Source organism: Tympanuchus pallidicinctus, unplaced genomic scaffold (genome assembly GCF_026119805.1).
Source record: "Tympanuchus pallidicinctus isolate F22 unplaced genomic scaffold, pur_lepc_1.0 scaffold12, whole genome shotgun sequence".
NCBI classification, from domain to species: domain Eukaryota; kingdom Metazoa; phylum Chordata; class Aves; order Galliformes; family Phasianidae; genus Tympanuchus; species Tympanuchus pallidicinctus.
In genome coordinates, this window is record NW_026294637.1 from 1 (window position 1) to 20687 (window position 20687).

A 20687-nucleotide genomic window follows, 5' to 3' on the forward strand; every position below is an offset into this window, starting at 1 on the left:
CGGGACAGCGCTGCCGCTGACCAATGAGAGGCCGGGTCTGAATGAGCTCGTCCTGCCGCAGCGTAATGGTAACAGGGCTGCAGATGATCTGTGCAGGCAGCTTGGAGGTTGGGAGCCAGGAACGGACGCGCCAGGAGAAGAGAGGTGTTAGGGAGCAGCCAAGGCATCACAGTGCATCAAAAAGCCCTGAAAGGCGTCACAAAGCCACCGCCAGGAAGCTTGGGGTTATCACGAGCAGCATCCAGGATGCTAGAGATTATTTGCTACCGTACCAAATGGGAGCTGCAGGCACCCCAAAGCCAGACAAAACGGGAACTAACCCCAAGCTCTGCTTCGTGCACCCCTTAGCTTCAGCAGTGCAAGCTGAGGTGCCTCATTGTTTGTTGCATTCATCCCAGTCCTCATGAATGAAGACTCCACAGGCATTCAAGGCGTTGAGTGAGCACAAGTGTGCTTTTATTATTAAAGGAAAAGACAGGAGGGCGTGAGAGGTCCGGGTAAAGATGGGAATCGTTCTCTCTTGGGTGGAAAGGTCACAGAGAGAGCGGCTCAGAGCTGTCAGAGCCGCTGCACAGTGCCTGGGACTGGAGGCCTGATTCTAAGTCCCCCTCCAAGAGGCACGGCTTCTCCTCGCTGCTGCTGACCTGCTCCTGCACAGAGGTGCTGCTGTTGGGGCACTCAGGCTGTGCTTGGGCTGGGCTGCACTGCAAAGGTGCCGGGTCACAGTCCAGGCTGGTGCCTGTGGTGTCTGGCAGGCTCAGGTCAGCATCTGCAGCAGAGTCGGGAGAAATGAGGGCTTCAACTTGGATGAGCTCCTTCTCTCCATCACTGTTGTTATGCGGCAGGCTGTCATCTGAACCGCAGCCATTTGTGCTTCCTAACAGCTCTCCATTCATGGAAGCACACAGCCCAGCATTGCTGCTTGCTCTGGCACATCTGGGTTGACAAGAGCTCAAATCACCTATAAAAGAATGAACAGGGGTTGGTGTCAAACTCTCACAAGCGGAATTACAAAAGTGGTTCTTGATCAGGGGAGATCTGAAGGTGCTAGGTATGGGCTGGATAGCTAGAAGGAGATACAAGCCCACTGACAGCAAGAATTCTATGTTGCTGAGAAGCAGGGTGTTGAAAGCAGGATTTGCACCCTTACCTGCCAGGACTACAATGTCTGTCTCTGAGGGCTCCCTGGGATGGTGCTGCCGTTGGTCTTTGGCCACAGAGGATGGTTTCCCCAGGCTGAAGCAGGAACACCAACAGCCAGCTGGTGATTCCTTCATCCTGCCCAGTGGACTTGGTCTGGAGAGAGGAAACAGGGAATGGTGTGAGTTGTGCGTGGAACTCCAAAAGCATCTCTGACTCTGACACTGACAGCTCATCGGCCCCATCTCACTGCCATGTCTAGTTTCTCGTGCCAGCAGGTCTGACCAACAGCTCTGCTTCCAGAAGAACTGGGATTGGATTCAGGCACGTGGCCCTGAAGTCCGAAAAACCCCAACGTTTCCAGGTACAGCCAGCACAGGCCAGGACAGACGTCAGCGTGGCTTCATGCAGCTCGTGACTGCCTGCCCAGCAAGGAGGGAATGCCAGCCTTGTGTGGCTAAACTCAGCCCGGCGGGCAACTGAATGTGAGTTCAGTCTCACAGTGCAAAGGGAGTGGAGATTCACTGCAACACTTCAGGCACCATCAGTTTAACTGAGTTTCAGCAAACTTTGGCACTAGAAATAATGGTGGGGGGGGAAAAAAACACGGAAAGGAACCACAAAAACCCACCCAAACAATGATGATAAGGTACTGGAAAAGGAAGTCCTCTTTACCTTTCAGATGGAAAGTCAATGATGGTGTGGAATTTCCCCCGTACAGCTGTGGGGCCTTCTTCCACTTCCATGTCCCGGCTCTGTGTCACAACAACAGGAGAGCTGCTGTGGCCTCGCCTCCGTGCCTGCGCCTCCTCCAGGCTGAGCAGCTCTGTGGCAGCAGAAGACGCCCGCACAGACTGGGGCCCTGAGAGAGAACTGTGCCCTGTAAGGGAAAACCACAGGTGAGAGCCAGGATCAGAAAGCGGCAGCACAGCCATCGCAGGTCCGGGGGAGCTGCTGTGTTTTCCTCAGACTTGCTTAACCGAGCCACCGCAAGAAGAGCAGCTCAAAACAACCATGTGCTCAGAGGTGTGTCTATGGCAAAGGACGCAGTCATCATTAAGAGCAGCTCCCTGTATCGAAACAGGCAAACAAAAACCCTAGAAAATGGGGGCAGGGAACTGAGAAAGCTCCGCTGCCACACGTTAATCAAGCTTCACCTGCTTGCAAAACATCATAATGACAGTGATGGTTTTTTCTCCTTGTCAAGTTTGGGCTTGCACATTCTCAGCATCCAGCAACTGGACGCCAGATTCCAATCTAAGCCCAGAAGTCTGCTGTTCCCTCGACAGGAAAAGTGTATTTCAAAGGACTTGGAAAAGGCCTGCATTTGATCCAGGTGTCTGACCAAGATAAAGCTAATGGAGGAAGACACTCACCTGCTCCATCTGCAATGTCCGATCCGGATGTGGAGCAGAAGAGGACGTCTGTGTGGTCGATGATGAATTCCACCACAGCCGACTGCGTCTGCAGTTCCGTGCAGGCAGCTCTCCCGCTGGCGCAGGCAGACTCGCTCTGCTGTGATCTGTAGAAAAGGCAGGTTTTAGAAGTCATTCAGCCAAGATCGCTTCCCCGAGTCTGAATTACTGCAGCCCAAAGCTGTCACATTTGTTCTCTGGAGACTTCCGCAGTGGGCATATAAGAGATGCCACTGAAGAAGTTCTCCTGGCTGATCAAGGACACACCAGTCCCATCTAAACAAGAGAGCAGCAATGCTCAGCTAGAAATTGTGCCCACGTGGGGTTGGAGAACAGTCCAGGCTCCTGCTCTGCTGTCAGCCACTCACTGCACATTTTACAGGAGAAGAGCACATGTGGTGCAGAAGAAGGGAGGATTGCTTTATTCTACTGGAGAACAGATGTAAGCGTTCTGTTGAAACGGAAAAAGAAGTTTACCTTAGGAGGTTTGGAGCCCACACAATGGCTAAGTTCTTAGCGTGCATGTTGGTGACAGAGCTCTTTGCAGCAAGACAGGCCAAGTGTCTCATCAGGAACACCAGGGTCCTGGGAAACAAGAGAGGCAAATGTTCAGCAACAGCCAGCATGCCGTGCTGCCACTCACAAAGCAAACCTCAATTCACACTAGTTGTTATTACTGCTACTGATGCTGAAGATGAAGTAGACCCAACTTGACCAAGTGCCACGCTGCAGCACCCAGCACCAGCACAGCACAGCCACAGCCATCAGCTGCACCAAGCGTGCCCCCGTGCCCAGGAACTGACCCAATAAATTAACCCCGCAGAGCCTTCAACCGCTTCAGCACACCCAGGCATCCCGTTGCTCGCGTGAGACAAAGCCTGGAATCGCACCATTGCGCTCTGAAGCGCAGCAGGGCTGAGTTCAGCAGGCTGAGGGCAGCACTGACCTGTAGTGAGGAGCGGGCAGCTGCTGGATGACGTCCCGCATTCTGACCAGCCGCTCCTCCTCTGTAGTGGCACCAATAGCATCCTGGAAAAGTGCAGAAAGGGATTGAGACACAAATCAGGCGAGATACCTGCCGCAGAGTCAGGAACCATGGGGACAGCGCGCTGCTGGTCAACACAGGGACAGAATTTAGGCCATCCAAGAGGCATCTGGCAAACATAGCGGCACGCAGCTGGTGCCACCACGGCCAAGGAGTCCAAGCACCGGGCCAGTTTACAGCCTGGTTGGGCAGCTCAGCTCCTCGCAGGGGGCATTCATCTCCAAGTACCCTTGGCTATCAATCCCATTCCCGTTCCAGAAAGAGTTGGGGAATAGAAAAAGAAAAAAACAAACAAAAAACAAGAAAAAACAACAATGCAGGAATTCTCGCAAGCATTATGAATATGGAAATAACCACCTCCGGGGACCACCAGAAGTGGCATCAGCACGATGCAGGATGTGGCAAAGACATGCGAGTAAATCCCATGGGGCTAACAGAAGAAGGGCCTCAGAGCTGGGGCACTGCTGCAGCCATCTCCCAAGAGGCCCAGCGAAGAGGGAAAGGAAAGGCGTTGCCTCGTGCTTACCGAGAACTTGTCGTACAGCTGGTCGGTCAGCAGGGGGGTCGGGAGCTCCCTGAAGTACATTTTGCAGAGGGAGCTCGCGCTGTGAACGTCGCGGACGGTTAGCTCAGGAACCTGCTCAGACTCAAATTCCTGGCTGCAGAGAAGGACACGAAAGCGGTTGAGAAAGAGGAAAGCAAGTCAAAAGCCACACCCAATGCAATCAAGAATCAGAAGGGCTTCCTGATGTACAGGAGAACACAAACGCTCAGCCACCAGCACCACGTCAGCCGTGCTGGATGGGATGTTCCCAAAGGAGACCTTTTCCTTGTGCTAAGGCATTGCCCGCAGGCCTCTGAACGCCCGCAACAGGGCACGTGCCCCTGCTGGCAGCTGTGTCTGTCAGTCGCAGCACTCTTACCGCAGTCTCTGGACGTTGGACGCCACGCCGGACAGGCGGTATATCCCCTGCACCACGCCATGCTGCTCGATGAACTCGGCGCAGCTCTGGAGGACCTGGGGGACTAAAGAACACGTGCCTGCGGTTACTGGAGCTCCTTAGTCAAGTCCTGCCTCAGGCTGTGCTCCCGTCACATCCCATCCACTAAGCCCAGCCGGGCTTGGCTGAAGCAAATACAAATGTGCTTGTCTCTTGGGAGCATTAGCCTCACTTCATCTTTCAGCCATCAACTCCCATTCCCCGTTTCTCCACTGGTATCAACCTGCCCCTTGCTACATACCATCTCCCTTTCATCTCTAGGTCCCCAAACAGAGAAGCTCTCAGGAATGGGCTGTCCCTTACCATCACGACCAGAGTGAAGAAGATGCTCTCCCAGGTCACGGCCAAACACCCTCTCCTTCTCCACCTCCTGCTCTTTCCGTTGCTTTGGGCGGGCCTTCACCACGGAACGAAGGAAGGTGAGGAGCTTGCCGCGCTTCTTTGGCACTGCACAACAAAAGGAAGAAACCAGCTCATCTCAGGTTCAGCTCAGTTGGACGAGGCCAAGCACAACACATTCTACAGAGCACATCAAAACAGGAAGAACATTACCAACAAGTATACACACAAAAATGGATTTTTCCCCCATCCCTGCTGGAGGAGTCCAAGGCCAGGTTGGACGGGGCCCTGGTCAGTGGGGTCTCATCTCACATTAAACGTGGAGCTTGGTTGGCAGCCCAGCTTGAGGCAAGGCGCTTGGAGCTTGATGATCCTTGAGCTGCCTTCCATGCCAAGCAATCCTACAAGGATTCTAGGATTTCCCCAACTCCAGTCATAAACACAGGAGGACTGGGCCAAATCTCTGCACGTTCTGATGGAATTGAATGCACTCCTCTTGCTTAGCTTGTTCAACCTGGGGATTAAGGACCCTCTTGAAAAGCCACGTTCTGATCAAGCGTGTCACTAGCACAACCAGACCTCTATCTGTCCACCTGGGACGCTGGCTGTTCTCAGCCTCGTACTGACTTGCAGGAGAACTGCCTTTGCCTTCCCTCATTCTCACTGCCTACAAAACACCAGCCATACGCCCCGTGCTATGCATGAAGAATCATCAGCACAGAGGATAAGGGGGGAAGGATAAGGGAGGTATTAAACATGGAACACACCCAAAAAAGACTCCATTTTGCTTCCCTGCACCATCAAATGTATCATCGTACCTGGCTTTGGCACTGAATTAATGAGAGACTCCGGGATTTTTCCGTTAATGAGCTCCACACACTCACCAGGGAAAAATCCAACCTGTAACAAGAAGAAGATGAGAGGTGCGATACTGAAGGCAGCGTTTCTCAGGCCTGAACTGTTCAAACATCACATTTTCCTCATCACGTGCCTGCCGGATGCTCCGTAAGACAATCCAACCAAAAAATGGCCTGCTTAAAATTAATAATTATTCCAAATTGGCAGGCAAATATCCATAAAACTGTGTATGGAGCGGGGAAAGGACAAGTATGCTATGCACCCCTAAATCTCAAGCGTGCCCGAAGGGAAAGACTTCATACAGAAGCTTGATAGATTGATGCATCTGTATTTGAGTTAGCACAGCCTATGAACTTTCTGCTTGCTGACTGAGATGCAGCTGCCATCCCCAGCTCTGAGCCACCCAGCGTTCTGCAGCCAGCAGCAGCAGCAAGCACGCAGAGGCTCTGTTACCCTCTGCCTCAGCTGACAGGCCGTAACTTCCTTAAAGACACTGACTTCATGCGTGTTCCGCACGGGTGCAAACACAGATGCTCAGAGACACTGAAACACGTGTCCTTAAAAAGCTGCTGCATTTCCAAAGGTGCGGTTCAGTGGCCGTGACCTGATGCATGTTGTGAGGGCTCTTCTTTCTAAGTTAACTGAGGAGGCAGTTTCCTACAAAGACCAACTTTCAGCTCTGGCCCAAGCCCACAGCAAAAGGGAAAGTCCTCTGACACCAGCACAGGGAAACCACTTTCCATGTGGAGCCATGCTGTGCAGGCAGGGCAGCTCTAAGCTTAGATTCCTGCCTCGACCGAAGTTGCGCTCTCACGTCTGAAGCTTGGGCCTACCTGAAAGCCGTGCTTGCCTCTCCAGCGGGGGCTCAGCTCCTGAGGCGGCATCTCGATGACGCACACGAGGTCTCCCACCTGCAAGAGATTGCAACGTCAATCCCAGCTACAGCACAGCTGAGAGGAAAGCGCAGCTCAAATGACTGCATTCTTCTGCACCGCCCGATATCGTCAAGCTTGAGAGCGATTGCACCAGTGCAGCTCTTCAGGCATTTGCAGTCGTACAACTGAATGTGGAGGTAGAAGAGTCACTCCAATACACAACATACAGAATTCAGCTGTTCAGCATGAAATGGTTCTCAGAAGCAGCAGGCTCTTTGCCAAAGGGAGAGCTCCAATTAAACCACAGGCATAAGTCAGCGGAACAGATCCTGAACAGATCTGCACACTCCATACACTGGTCTGCCATTGCTCAGAGACCAGGCTACCACACTGGGCAGTAGCTCTTGGATCAGAAGATTCCAATGCCAAATAGAGCCATAGTTTAGAGATGGCTGAACTCCTCCCTGCATCCAACCCAGTGCAAGTCTGATCTGGAACTGAATCTTCTGGGCTTCACCTCATCAAACGTTCTGAAGGTGTCTGAGAATATTCCTGATAGCTTCACATGTTATACTCTTCTGTACAGGACAACAAGGAACGCCCTTAACTGCTTACCTCCAAGGAGAGTTCACCCGGTGCCTGGGCAACGTATCTCTTAATAACGTGGGCAGCAGCAATAGCTGGGATATTAAGAGATGACTCCTCACGGACCAGCAGGGGCTTCCCGTTGTTCTCAGCCTGAAACAGAGAGCACAGGCCATGGTGAGGAGCTGAGGGCTGCAAGGAGGATTTCAGGGTGAGGAGCACATCGGCAGAGAAAGCTGCAGGAAATGCACTCGGTCCTTATCATGGGCACTTAACAAGAAATTGCAAGGCTAATAACAGCTGTTTCTCTTTCCAGTGCGCAGCACTATCGCCAGGCAGTGCAAAGATGAATCTCTCTCTACCCAGACTCCACAACCAAGACGGCTCCAGCAGTTTTATAAACTTGCCATGCTTGCACTACTGCCTTCCCAAAGAGGAGCATAAGAGTCTGCTAACTTCCTGTCACCCATTGCCTGGAGACCTCAGCCATGGACTGGACACAGCAGCCGGTCCACTGACCCAATCCTTGGCTCATTACAAGTGCCACCTTCCTTGAACTTGCTGAATATGAGAACAGCACTTTGTCTGTGGGTGACAACATCCAGGCAGGACGGGGAAAATGCTTCTGCACGTTTACAACATCAGATCTGATTCTGTTGGTACTATGACTTCCACAGCCATCTAGATGCCTGCCGCAAGGACATGAAGCTTTTAACGCAGCTTTTCAGTGACACTGATAGAGCCACAAGGATTCGTTCTCTCTTGAAAAGCAGGAGAGCACATCTGCAGCTCACTCTGCTGGCTCACGTTAGGGAACAAAGACCAATCAGAGCTTCATACTCTACCTCCATCCGTGCCATGTCAGGCCCACAGCTGATCTCGCTGCACGCAACGCCCATCACAGCAGGCACGACAAGCTGGAATGAAAAGAAACACGCTCATATTTTCTCTGGTCACACACCACGCTATTGAGAGACTTCCTCAGAACTACCCTCAGTTACCCACTGGCATAGGCAGGTGTTCTAGAAACAGCCACTTTGTTCAGTCAAATCAAACGAGACAGCCTACTGGGCAGCATTTGACCAAGCGGCTGTCCCTCTGCTAGCAGATGGGGACTGGCACAAAGCAGCAGGTGCTCAGAGCACTCCGACAGCGCAGCAGCAGGGCAGTGAGAGGAGTCACTGCTGGGGGTGGATCTGCTCCCCAGCCCCCGGCTCCCACCAGCCTCACGTCCAGCGCTGGCCGCAGCCTCGCACATGGATTTCCTCTGCTCACATCTCTGCTGTGCTCCACACAGCTGCCGGGCACACTCACGCAGCCAAAGCACGCGTGCTTGTGTCCCTGGGTCATGCTGTGCAGCTCTGCACAAACTGGGGCTAGCACCCTTTGCCTAAGGGATTGCTTTCCTTCAGACCAGCTGGTCACAGCACCACACACAGCATCCTCCTGAGGGCGGAGCTGGAGGGGAAGTGGAAAAAACCCACACGGGACCAGTGTCCCATCAAAGCTGGGTGAGGCTGTGTTACCAAACATGGTGCGACACGGGCTGCTAAACCGTGTGGGGGGACAAAGCGTGGCACGTACCTGGCAGGAGATCAGAACAAGGTAGACAATTCCTTGAACTCGCAGCTGTTTCTTGTCACTTTGCTCTGTGCTTCCACGAGCGAAAGCTGCACCAAGGGAGCGGGTAGAGGAGAGAGAAGGAACAGGTCTGTGAGCTTGCACAATGCAGCAAAGATGACAAGGGAAAAGCCACGGGACAAATGCCATCTTTGTGGATCGCTTGGGAATGCAGGTACTGGCTGAAAGTTACGTCTGATGGACAAGAGTAAGCAGTGTGAGCTGCTAGGAGCTCCACCAGACAGCAGTTTTCAACAGCTCACTGCCCACCCGTCCATCCCACGCTGTCTCAGCTTACCTACAAGATGCTGCACAAGACGGGGTGAAAATGAAAGCACTCAGTCGCTGCACAAGGGCAACAAGCGAGCTACTCACGCAGAGCTCAAGCGCTCCAATGAAGGGACGCAGCACGCACTGCTCCTCCCCTCATTCCAGCCTCTTGTGACATCACTAAGGGCCACCAGGCTGCTCCGCCATGACGACAGGGTGGGGAGGCAAGACCATGTCACAGGACCAGAAGATTCCAACACCCAACACCCAACATTCTAGAATCCGCGGGCGGTTGGAATTCTACCTCAGCCCAATCCTGCACAAGCTGCCACGCGGTTGTCATGACCACAGCGCAGGACCCAGCGCTTGCTCCTGTGCAGCCTCGTAATGCTGGCCTCAGGCCGTCCCTGGATCTGAGGGCTTTGTGGAAGGGGATATGTTTCAAATTGCACCGACGTTTTCAGACCATTTCTCTTTCGGCATGGTCCCAGCACCTGGCATGCTGATCATCATCCTGAATATACATTTTGTCAAAGTTCTACAACCAATGAAATAGTTCCTTACCAAACGCAATCTGATCACTCTTCTGGCCATATTTTGTTCCAGCTACCGCTTCCTGCGGGTGGCACCAATAGCGCTGCATCACCTATAGCTCTCTGCTCTTACAGTTCTCATGCTGTCTGGGCAGTCCTCGTGGCCTCACAACTCTCTCATGCCACACGTGCCACATTCTGAGGCACAGAATATATATTGCACTACTTCAAACGCCTTTTTTTTTTTAATATAATGATACTAGGGATAATCATCTGGAGCTAGAGCAATATGAAAAAATTCCCTTTAGTTCAACCATAAGTCTGCCCCATGGACTCCAGAAGAGCTCTAAGAATACGCAGGATGGACATGGATGGCAGCTGCCATAACAGTAAGCAATGAAAAATGAGGTTGTGAGCCACGCTGTGTCATTGCATCTGCGGGCAGGGATTTCTCCTTGGACTGAGCAGAGTGCAGATGTCACCTGAGAAAAGAACTTAGGATCATTCAGGAAAAGCAAATGAGTTGAGTAATTAATTGAAGAAACTCACGTTCTAAAGGTACTTAGAAGGAGAGAGTATTTCCCAACAGAATGGGTTTAACTGTCCATTCCCTGTTTTGTTAGACAGGTCTACTCTATAGATGCTTAGACTGACCTGAGAGGGCATGCTTCAGCACACCCCACACCACTGCATTAGAGTGTGCTTTTGTGCACACGTGGATCTAGAGACATCGCTAACAATTTAATTGGTCCACCCAATCCTTAAGCAACTCAGTAATTCAAGATACCTAACAAGGATGGAGGCTCACTGGGCCATAGGCAAAGCAGGGAGGACAGAGGCAGGAAGCAGGAAGGAGTTCAACTCCAGCTCTCCCCCACAAGAGACTGCGAGAGCTGAGTCAGCACCACAGGAGGAGTTACGACACGGCTTGGGAGCTTACAGAGAGGCCTGAGATTGCCAAAGGACGGCGCCAGGGTAACTCTCACCAGTCCTGTGCAGGGGTTTCATGGATGCTTGGGATGCTGACTTCCACTGCCTGTGTCATTGGTACGAAGTCCAGGTGACAAAGGCTCCTTCTGTCTGGGTAACGCTTCTGTGGTTCCATGGTTATGACTGGAAAAAAATTAAAAATTAAAATTAAAAAAAAAAAAAAAAATAGCATGCAACGTTATAAAATTTACCTCTCTGCTCTTCTTGTCAGCACGACATCTAAGATGAGCATTACACGTCCCTGCATCTGATTGAAAAGACATCCAAGCCTATGTTCCACACAGCTTCATCTCAGCGCCAAGAAGAAACACACACACAGACGTTTACAAGATTCTTTGCACAGATGAAAAGCATGGGGTGCACGTGTATTCTCTTCAGTAATAAATGGTAATGTAGAATCCAAAGGTAACTTTTCAAGAACTAGATGACAATGAAAAGGAAATATGGGATTAACTATTTTCATCTAAAAAAATCCTTGCTAAACCTCTCCCCTTACACCTTACACTGCAAAACTTGGCACATTCTTTTTGTCCACAGGCCCCTCATTTCTCTAACTGGTGTCAGATTCACTCAAAATACATGCACCAGAACGGCCATTCAGTCCTGCTGAGGTAGGAACCCACTGCTGGGATGTCCCCCAGTCCCATTCCCTGCTATTTCCAGCATCGGGGGGGGGAAAGGAAGAGCAACTGACTTCACCTACCCAGGCTTCTGCGAGGCCTTCGATACGGCCACACATCACAGGGAGAAGCATGGGGGAGAGCTCTGGTGGCTGCACAAACCAAGGTTGCCCCTACGATGGTGCTTTATAACAACATGCCTTACTGCACATGAGACACGAAAGACAAGGTTAAGGTTAAAAAGACTCCACTCTCCGTGGATGTGGCTGTCTGCACAGACAACAGCTGCCTACTGTCCAGCAGCCTGATGCTCACCCACCAAAGCTCTCACCAGCAGATGCCTTTCATGGAATCATAAAATTAGCAAGGTTGGAAAAGATCTCTAAGATCATCCAGTCCAACTGTCCACCTGCCACCACCATTTCCCACTAAGCCCCTTATGTCCCTCAGGACAACATCTAATGTTTCTTGAACACCTGCAGGGACAGTAACTCTATCACCAACCTGGGCAGCCCGTTCCAGCATCGGACCACTCCTGTGGAGAAGTGTTTCTTAACATCCAGCCTCAATCTCCCCTCGTGCAACTTGAGGCCGTTCCCCCCAGTCCTATCGCTGCTTACATGGGAGAAGAGGATGAGCCCTACCTCGACATGACCTCTCTTCAGCTAACTGTAGAGAGGGATAAGGTCTGCCCTGAGCCTCCTCTTCCCCAGACTAAATAATCCCCATTCCCTCAGCTGCCTCCCCATAACACTTGTGCTCTACACTCCTCACAGCTTCACTGCTCTTCTCTGGACACATTTCAGGGTTCCAATGTCTTTCATGTAGTGAGGGACCCAGAACTGAACACAGCACTCAAGGTGAGGGCTCACCAGAGCTGAGTACAGGGGATGATCGCATCCCTGCTCCTGCTGGCTCCAGCCCTTTGCACTGCACTTCCAATCTCAACCATCCCTTCTGCGGTAGCGCTTGCATCCTCACTTAGGGCTGGAGCTCAAGAGCTCAACGCAACAGGAAGAACACAGCGTGCAACTGGAAGATGCATCTCAAAGCTGACAAGAGTCACCTCTCTGACCTTGGGCACAACTCACCAACCGAGAGCCAGGCCTTGCAAACTTGGCTCATCTGAGCACATCAGAGGGGGCTGCACATCAGACCACAAGCATCCATTGCAATTGCAGCTCCACGTAGAGAAGAACAACGATTAACATGCGTGAATGAATTCACTCACAAGCTGCACAAATTTGTTCTTCATTAAAAAACCCACATGGATTCCTACGCAAAAAAAGAACAGCAAGAGCTAATAGTGATGGAAGAGGTTCCTGGTCCTAAGCCTCATCCTCTTACCCCAGTTTTCCTTGCCTCGTACCCTACCCCAATTCCTGGACGATGCCCACAGACTTAAACTCAGACCTCAACTCCATGAGCTGAACATGAACAAATCTACCCCAGAGCAACAGGATGGCAGACACACAGAGGAAGACAACCAACCTGCAGAAGGAGCTCCGTTGGGGTTGGTCCAGATGTTTGTATGCTGCCTTCCTGGCCCAGGCCAAGCTTGCTGAGTTGCTCCTCCTTTGTGCAGGGGGAGAGCGGTGCAGATGCTATGTGCTGGCTGTGCACAGTGTGCCTTTGACTCGATTTTCCTCTCTCCATCTTCCATTAGCAAACAGCATTTCAAATCTTTCCTTGTGAAAAAATCACCTAGGTAAAAAAGAATTGGCAATCTTGATTTTAAGATTTCCTCATTTATACAACTTGATGTTTTAAAGCAGAAGCTCACCTAGCAGTGACCTACCTTAGACAAGCCCAACCTGCAGGGAAAAGTCATTCCTCTGGGTGCAGAGTCTGCAGACACATTTCCAGGTCCAAGTGTCAGCCCACTTCTCAGCACAGCTTTACCAACCACAGAAATCCAGTTTACGCCTGCCATGCTTTTCTCCCTTCTGAAACACTGCATCGCTGCAAGAAGCAAAGATTAAAATCACAGAACCACAGAATTGGGGTTGCAGGGGACCCCCAGTGATCATTGAGTCTAAAGTCCCTGCAAAACGGGCTCCCTACAGCAGGCTGCACAGGTGGGTGTCCAGGCAGGTCTGGAATATCTCCAGACAAGGAGAAGCCACAGCCTCCCTGGGCAGCCTGTTCCAGCGCTCCATCATCCTCGCCGTGAAGAAGATCCTTTGCATTTTGGTGCAGAACTTCCTGTGCTCCAGTTTGTGGCCATTTCCCCTTCTCCTGTCCCCACAGATCGCTGACAAGAGGTTGGCTGTGTCCTTTGGACTCCCACACTTAATAAATATCTAAGCATTAATCAGATCTGCTCTCAGTCTTCTTTCCTCAAGGCTGAACAGACCCAGGTCCCCCAGCCTTTCCATACCGAGGAGATGCTCCAAGCCCTTTATCATCTTCCTGGCCTTCTGTTGGACTCTCTCCAGGAGATCCTTGTCATTTCTGTACCAGGAAGGGAGCCCAGAACTGCATGCAGTACTGCAGGTGAGGCCTGACCAGGGCAGAGCAGAGAGCGGGGATCACCTCCCTTGCTCAGCTGGCCGCGCTCCTTTTAAAGCGCCCCAGGATGCCATTGGTCTTCTTGGCCAGCAGGGCACACTGCTGACTCACGGCCAATCTGTTGTCCACCAGCACCCCCAGGTCCTTCTCTGCAGAGCTCCTCTCCAGCCGGTCACATCCTAAGCTTACTGATATTTGCAGTTATTCCTTCCCAGGTGCAAGACTCTACACTTGCTTTTGTTCCACCTCACCTGGTTTGTTTCTGCCCAGCTCTTCATCCTGTCCAGATCTTGCTGAATGGCAGCACAGCCTTTCAGCGTGCCAACCACTTCTCTCCCAGCTTTATCTCATCAGTACACTTGCTAAGGGTGAACATATCCCCTCATCAAGGTCATTGACAAAGATATTGAACAAGACCTTGAGAGAAACACTCACAGTCACCAGTTTCAGCTTAGGCAAGGATCTTAGTGATAGCAGCAAAGTTTATTCCTTATTGCAATAACAGGCACACACTCCCTGTTAATAAGGGAAAAATTGCACATCGGTCAGAGAAATTCATTCTGTTCTGTACTCTGAACCCGACGCAGGCAATGCTCTCCTGGCACTCACTGGTTGAGCGTCTAGGCTCACAATCTCCCCGACGCTGTTGCTATGATGTAGTTCCATATAAGGTCCATTACCAACCTGCTCTTTTTGGTATGTTTTGTACTTCTCTATGGAGATACGAGGGCCATATTTCCAAGAGTGAGCACATTTGTTCTGTCCTGTGCCGAGCTCCCTCTCTCTCACCACCCTGCATATTTGCCTTATTTTGTGCCTGGCTCAATTCCACCCCAATCAGAACACCCCGAATCTTTAACTTTTTAACTCTGCTCAGCAACTTCCTTAGTAGAAGGCAAACAGCTCTTTCACAAGAGGGCTGTAAGTTCAGTAAAGCCAGTACTACATACAGAAAATACTCAAAGCTTCTACAGCACAAACACAATCTACCTTTCACAACCAGACCCAGCACCAACCCCCGGGAGCACCGCCGCTCACAGCTCTCCAGCTGCACTCTGTGCTGCCGATCACCACCACTGAGCTCAGCCAGTAAACCTGTTCTCAGCCCACCTCATCATCCACTCCTCTATCCCACACTTTCTCAGCTTCATTACCAGGATGTTGTGGGAGACTGTAACAAAACATTGCTGAAGTCAAGGTAGGCGACATCCACTGCAGTACCTGAAATAGTCCCTCCCACTCAGGCTGAAGCCTTGATTTCTGCCAGGCGCGTATTAGGACCAGTCTCCAACACGGGATGAGTGCACTGGAAATTCCAGAGGTGGAGTTTGAGCCAACGGTCCACATCCCTTAAGGAATAACAGAGCAGCAGACAACCCGAGTACACAGTTCTGGAGAAACTTACCCTCGGTTTCAAGAGCGGGCATCTCACCCCTCCCTCCCAAGTACGGCCACCCAAACAGCACTTCGTGTGGTGATACTCCTAAGCCTTTTCTGTGAGTGGTTCGTGTTCTGACAAGGGCTACAGGCAAACACTTTGTCCATGGTAATTTGGTCTCTGAAACCAATTTTGACAAGTGCTTCTTCAGCATCTGATTGATTCATTCTAATTTCCCTGAAGAAGGAGGATGCCACAGAGTATGGAGCTCCCACTCTATTTCTAAAGTTCTCATCAGCTCCTGTAGGACTTGTGAAGTAAAGAGGCTTCCCTTACCTGAGTCCATATTCTGCACAATTCCACATCTAGAGATTGTGTCGGGATGTAGAGTCCTCAGTGCAAAAGAGACATGGATCTGTTGGATCACATCAGAGGATGGCCACAAAAAAAAAACAGAACCAAGGGATCAAACAGCTCTCCTCCAAAGACAGGCTGAGAGAGCTGGGGCTGTTCAGCCCGGAGAAGCGAAGGCTCCGAGGTGACCTGGTAACAGCCTTTTGATACCTAAAGGGAGCTAAAGGAAAGAAGAAGGGAAAACTTAGGTTAGATGTAAGGAAAATGTCTTTTTACAGCAAGGGACAAAGGGAAATGGTTTTAAATTGATGGAGGGGAGATTGAGGTTGGATGTCAGGGGGAAGTTCTGTGCTGTGAGAGCGGTGAGGTGCTGGAACAGCTGCCCAGAGAGGCTGTGATGCCCCGTCCATCCCTGGAGGTGTTCAAGGCCAGGTTGGATGGGGCCCTGGGCAGCCTGGGCTGCTGTGAAACAGGGAGGTTGGTGGCCCTGCGTTGGCGGGGGGCTGGAGACTCGTGGGCCTCGAGGTCCCTTCCAACCCAGGACATTCTGTGATTCTGGGCAGTGGAACAGGCTGCCCAGAGAGGCGGTGGATGCCCTGTCCCTTCCAAGGTGAGGCGGGATCAGGCCCTGGGCAGCCCGATCGAGCTGTGGATGTCCCTGTTCCTTGTGGGAAGTCAGACTAGATCATCACAAACAGTCCCTTCCGACTCTAAGGAGTCTATGGCATGATACCCGAAGCCGTGAGGCACGACGACACAAAGGACATCGATGGCCTGGTGAGCAATCAGGGCAGGCGGGGAAGCCTGCGTGCTCAACAGCACCAGGGAAACTCACCAAGCAGTCCAACCAGGAAGATCCACGTCGGCCACAGAGCCTCTCAGTGCCGGCCCCAGCATTCAGCACACCAGAGGTATTGCTGCATCGCACTGCTGGGTGCCACGGCTGCAGGGGGGCAGGGATGGAAGGAAGAGGGCTGGGGAGGTTGGGTGGCGTCCAGACTGGGAAACTGACAGCATCCCCTGACGGCTGGAATGGAGATACCTGCGGTGATCCAGGCACAGCGCTCCAGCAGAGGACGGCCCTTTGTTTCCTATCAAGACAAAGCCACATCTGCCAGCACGACTGAAAGAGCCCTGAGAGCCTGGGGGGGTCGGCCACAAGGCGCTCGCAGAGCCGAGCCCTGACACCTTTGCTGCCAACCAATTCCTAAGGGAGATCTGGGAGAGAACCAGGCCAAGCAGGAACTGAATCCTTGTGCTCAGTATTCTCGAGCAGCGCAGAGCGGACGGCGCTGGGTGAGGATGAAGCAAACGGCCGCTGGGGCCCGGGGGTTTCCTGCAGCTCAGCTCCCAGCCGCAACCACGCACCTCGCTCTATCGCCAGCCACGGAGCTCATTGGGCTGCAAGGACAAAGGGCAGGGAGCAGGGCGAGCCCTGGGGACCAACCCCCATTGCATCTCCAAGGGAGCTGCCCACAGCCGGCCCAAAACCCACCCGCATACAAGTAACGTGTAAACAAGGGGTTCCTGCCACTCCAGCGTCCACCCCACAGATTGCATAGCGCTGCAACCACTAACCAGAGGAGCCCCAGAAACCCTTCGACCCCATTGAGCCGCAAAACAGAAGGAGATCCAACGAGACGCGGAACGGAATTGAAATGCGTGCCCTCAAACAACACTCAGCACGGGTGGAATGAATGCGTGGCACAGGAGGCGCAGAGGGGACACGGGCAGAGGACACAGGGAGGACGCGAGGACACAGAGGGAACGTGTCATAAAATGGGCTGCGGCAACGTGGGAGCAGACGGAGTGAGTTTGGAGGCCCATGTTGGAGATCCCACAATGAGAATCACGAAAGAGGGAACAGAGACGTCACAAGAAGGTGTTGAGCTTAGAAAGAGTTGCAGAGGAACTCTGCAGAACACAGAACCCCTTTACAGAACAGTGCATCAGCTCCAGGCATTTCTGGAGTCCCAACGCTCAGTCACCCAACCAGCGTCACCTTGGGGCTGACTGAAGCATTCCCAAAACAGATGAGAGCAAAAGAAAGGAACGTCCATCAGTCCCTCCGTTACCAGTTCAGAGAAAGGCAGAGAAACCCCTTGACTGCCCTCAGAGAACAAGCGGAAGGCATCAGAAGCAGAGCTGACGGAGCTACTGTAAACCAGCTTACAATCCCCACAGAAAGGCAGAGACCAAAACCCCAACAGCCATCAAGAAAGAATCGCTGACCTCTTCCCACGAACCAGAGCTCACCCAGCAATCCACAGGAGGCATCTCCAGGAAGAAACCCTGCCTGTGGGGCTGCCAGCCCTTAAGATGATATGAGGGAGGGGTGGAGCCAGGCTCAGCCCCATCTGCCCCACGGCTGCATTGCTTCCACCTGTGCAGGCAGGGCTGCACCCCTCACCAGGTGCTCCATCACTGCTTCAGGCTGTGATCTCAAAGTTCCCCTAAAAGCAGGAAGGAAAAAATGAAGTAAAAAAAACAAAGTAATGACCGGCAGCCAATTGGGTCTGCCTGTGTGGCAAGGGGAGGTTTATCCACGGACGAGCGAGGACGGTCCACGTACTTTGCTTCCAGTCTGTCCTCCATGGCAATTGCTGACATTCGTAATAAATAGGGGAGCACAGATTTCAGTGCTGATACAGCGAGGTGCTGAGAAGCTGCACGTGCAGCACAAGGGCTGAGATGAGCGGCGTCAATGGAGCGAGTGCTGGCTGCCCAGCTGCCAGGCTCAGCTTACGGCTCCCCAGGGAGAAACGCACGTCATCTCCTCACACAGCAATTAAAGGCCGCTGTGACATTATTGGAGGGTTTGGTGTCCTCAGGGGGTGAAACTGGCAACTGCCTGTATGGCAGCGTGTGGCCTTTTGGCTCCAACAGCAATCCAAACCCCACAGAAACAGAGAGGGACCCAGAAAGACCCTCAGTGACCTGGGAGCCACAAGGGCCCCACAGGTGGCACCGCAGGGACCCACAAAGGACACCACGGGTACCCACAAATGCCACACAGGTGGCACTGCAGGGACCCACAAATGACCCACAGCAGCCTGTGACCCACAAGTGACCCACAGGGACCCACAAGTGCCTCGCAAGGGACAAACAACTGAACCACAAGTGCCCCATAAGTCCCCCATAATTGACCCATCAGCGTCCCATAAGTGCCCCACGAGTGTGCTGTCACCAACAACTGCCCCCTAGTGCCCCACAAGTGACTCACAAGTGGCACAGCATGGACCCACAAGTGAGACACACGGCCCCAGAAGTGCCCCACAGCAGCCTGGGACCGTTAACTGGCAAAGGGACCAGGAATTGACCCATAAGTACCCCCACAAGCGGGGCAGCAGGGACCCACAAATGACTGATAGCAGCCTGGGCCCCAAAAGTGACACATCGGCGCCCCACAAACGACGCATAAGCGACCCACAGGTCCCACATCTGCTCCCACGGCTGCCTTGCTTCCACCTGTGCTCACAGGGCTGCACCCTTCACAAGCTGCTCCAGCACTGCTTCACATGCACTCCCCATACAACTCGCCCACCACCCCATTTTGGAGGCACCGACCCCCACCCCGCTGTCACAGCCGTGCGCCGAGGGCACCATCACCCCACCGCGCACGGCCATCAGCTCCTCCCAGCACTCCACGCGCCCCACGGGCAGCCCCCAATGCGCCGAACTGCCGCCGCCTACCACCGAATCCCGGCATCGATCCGGCAGGAAAGTTCTTGCCGTGGTCTCTGCTGCCACCGCGTGGCCAACGCGCGGAACTGCCGCTGCCTGCCGCCGAGTCCCGCCAGCGGCAAAACACATGCGCCCAGAAATGCGGAAGTGCCGATCTAACCGCTCTGCGCAGCTCATCCGCCGCTCTCTATGGTGATTAGTCCTCCGGCTAACAGCGAATATACGCCCGTCACCTTCAAAACAGCAGCTGTCTCGAAAAACCACTACGGCTACGGGCAAGCAGCCGATTCCGGGCCGCCGGCTCAGCGATAGATTCTCCCCCGCTAATCCAGGATGCCCCTCGTCTATTTCCGCCGTTTGATGCCCGAGCCCACCCGGGAACGGAAACGGACCGGTTCGGCTCACAGCTGCCCCTCAGCGCCTCGTGGCATCCAACTCGCTCGCCTCCCGCTGAACCAGCAAACGTCCCCTTCCAACCCTAGCCCTGCACCGTCCCCCAGCCGTTTAAAAGCCCCCGCAGCAGCAGTGCAACGCTGCTCCGAGCTGCTCGGAACGGCTCGGAAGGACTCGGAGCGGCGCGAAAGCGGCTCGGAGCGGCTCGGAGCTTTTCCGAGGGGCTCGGAACGACTCGCAGCAGCTCGGAGCTCCTCGGAAGGACTCGGAGCAGCTCGGAAGGACTCGGAGCCGCTCGGAGCGGCGCGAAAGCTGCTCGGAGCTTCTCCGAGAGGCTCGGAGCTCCTCGGACTGGCTCGGAGAGGCTCGGAGGGGCTCGGAGCTGCTTGGAGCAATTCGCAGTGGCTCGGAGCTGCTCGGAAGGGCTCGGAGAGACTCGGAGCGGCTTGGAGTTGCTCGGAGGGGCTCGGAGCGACTCGCAGAGGCTCGGAGATTCTCGATCGCGTTACCGGTGTGCAGCAGCACCGACACGAGCATGTCTCGGGAAAGCAATAAATCTGAGCAAATCCGGGCTCTGTATTGCGCTATATATACGCGCCGGTTTCTGCCACGCGAGGCGCATACGCCAGCCGCGGAACGGTAGTACGCATGCGCCAGCTCAGCACCGAGCACCGAACAGCGTATGCGGCTTCTTGGCACAGCACTGCGCATGCGTCGGTCATTGCGTGCAGCCCGCATGCGCCGACTTCATGCAGGCAGAACCCATGCGCCTTCCTGGACATCGCACTGCGCATGCGTCAGTTTCCTCACCGCAGAGCGCATGGGCAATTCTCCTCGCTGCAGCGCGCATGCAGAAAGCCCAGACAGGACTCTTTCGTGCAAAATTCACATCTGCTTTTCCATGCGCGTTGTTGGGCACGGATTGGTTACGCGGGGACATAAGAGACAGCGGAAAAAAGTTGGACGCAGTTCCGCATACTGGCCACACAGGGGCAGCGCAGAGAGAGGAAAACACTTCGCTGCAGTTCCGCATATCGGCCACACGGGGGAAGCAGAGACGGCGGAAAGCACTTCAC

The 20687-nt window shown here is 53.3% G+C and overlaps 1 protein-coding gene and 3 long non-coding RNA genes across 4 annotated transcripts; all 4 read right to left on the reverse strand.

The window, feature by feature from the left end:
• Window positions 1-533: 533 nt before the first annotated feature.
• LOC128075514 (rho GTPase-activating protein 32-like) lies at window positions 534-8608 on the reverse strand. The gene is made up of 14 exons (XM_052672338.1): window positions 8573-8608; window positions 8104-8175; window positions 7289-7411; window positions 6632-6709; window positions 5759-5840; window positions 4905-5048; window positions 4524-4650; window positions 4127-4259; window positions 3502-3584; window positions 3033-3140; window positions 2517-2662; window positions 1816-2020; window positions 1151-1296; window positions 534-961 (listed from the first exon to the last, which is right to left on the reverse strand). The coding sequence occupies exons 1-14, from the start codon at window positions 8606-8608 to the stop codon at window positions 534-536; spliced, it is 1911 nt and encodes a 636-aa protein (XP_052528298.1).
• A 2064-nt stretch (window positions 8609-10672) lies between these two features.
• On the reverse strand, window positions 10673-12548 carry LOC128075269 (uncharacterized). Its single transcript, XR_008203712.1, has 3 exons — window positions 12383-12548; window positions 11375-11495; window positions 10673-10794 (listed from the first exon to the last, which is right to left on the reverse strand). It is a non-coding gene; the product is annotated as an uncharacterized LOC128075269 (long non-coding RNA).
• A 1772-nt stretch (window positions 12549-14320) lies between these two features.
• Window positions 14321-16588, reverse strand: LOC128075220 (uncharacterized). Its single transcript, XR_008203698.1, has 3 exons — window positions 16370-16588; window positions 15208-15754; window positions 14321-15108 (listed from the first exon to the last, which is right to left on the reverse strand). It is a non-coding gene; the product is annotated as an uncharacterized LOC128075220 (long non-coding RNA).
• A 1084-nt stretch (window positions 16589-17672) lies between these two features.
• LOC128075263 (uncharacterized) lies at window positions 17673-19764 on the reverse strand. Its single transcript, XR_008203709.1, has 3 exons — window positions 19593-19764; window positions 19228-19451; window positions 17673-17987 (listed from the first exon to the last, which is right to left on the reverse strand). It is a non-coding gene; the product is annotated as an uncharacterized LOC128075263 (long non-coding RNA).
• Between the last annotated feature and the right edge of the window lie 923 nt (window positions 19765-20687).

Coding starts and splice junctions, on each gene's coding strand:
- LOC128075514 (XM_052672338.1), bottom strand. CDS start 8,608: ATGACCCAGGGACACAAGCACGCGTGCTTTGGCTGC. Junction 6,710..7,288: donor CGGGTGAACTCTCCTTGGAG/GTAAGCAGTTAA, acceptor AATCTCTTGCAG/GTGGGAGACCTCGTGTGCGT. Junction 1,297..1,815: donor ATTGACTTTCCATCTGAAAG/GTAAAGAGGACT, acceptor TCCTCTCTCCAG/ACCAAGTCCACTGGGCAGGA.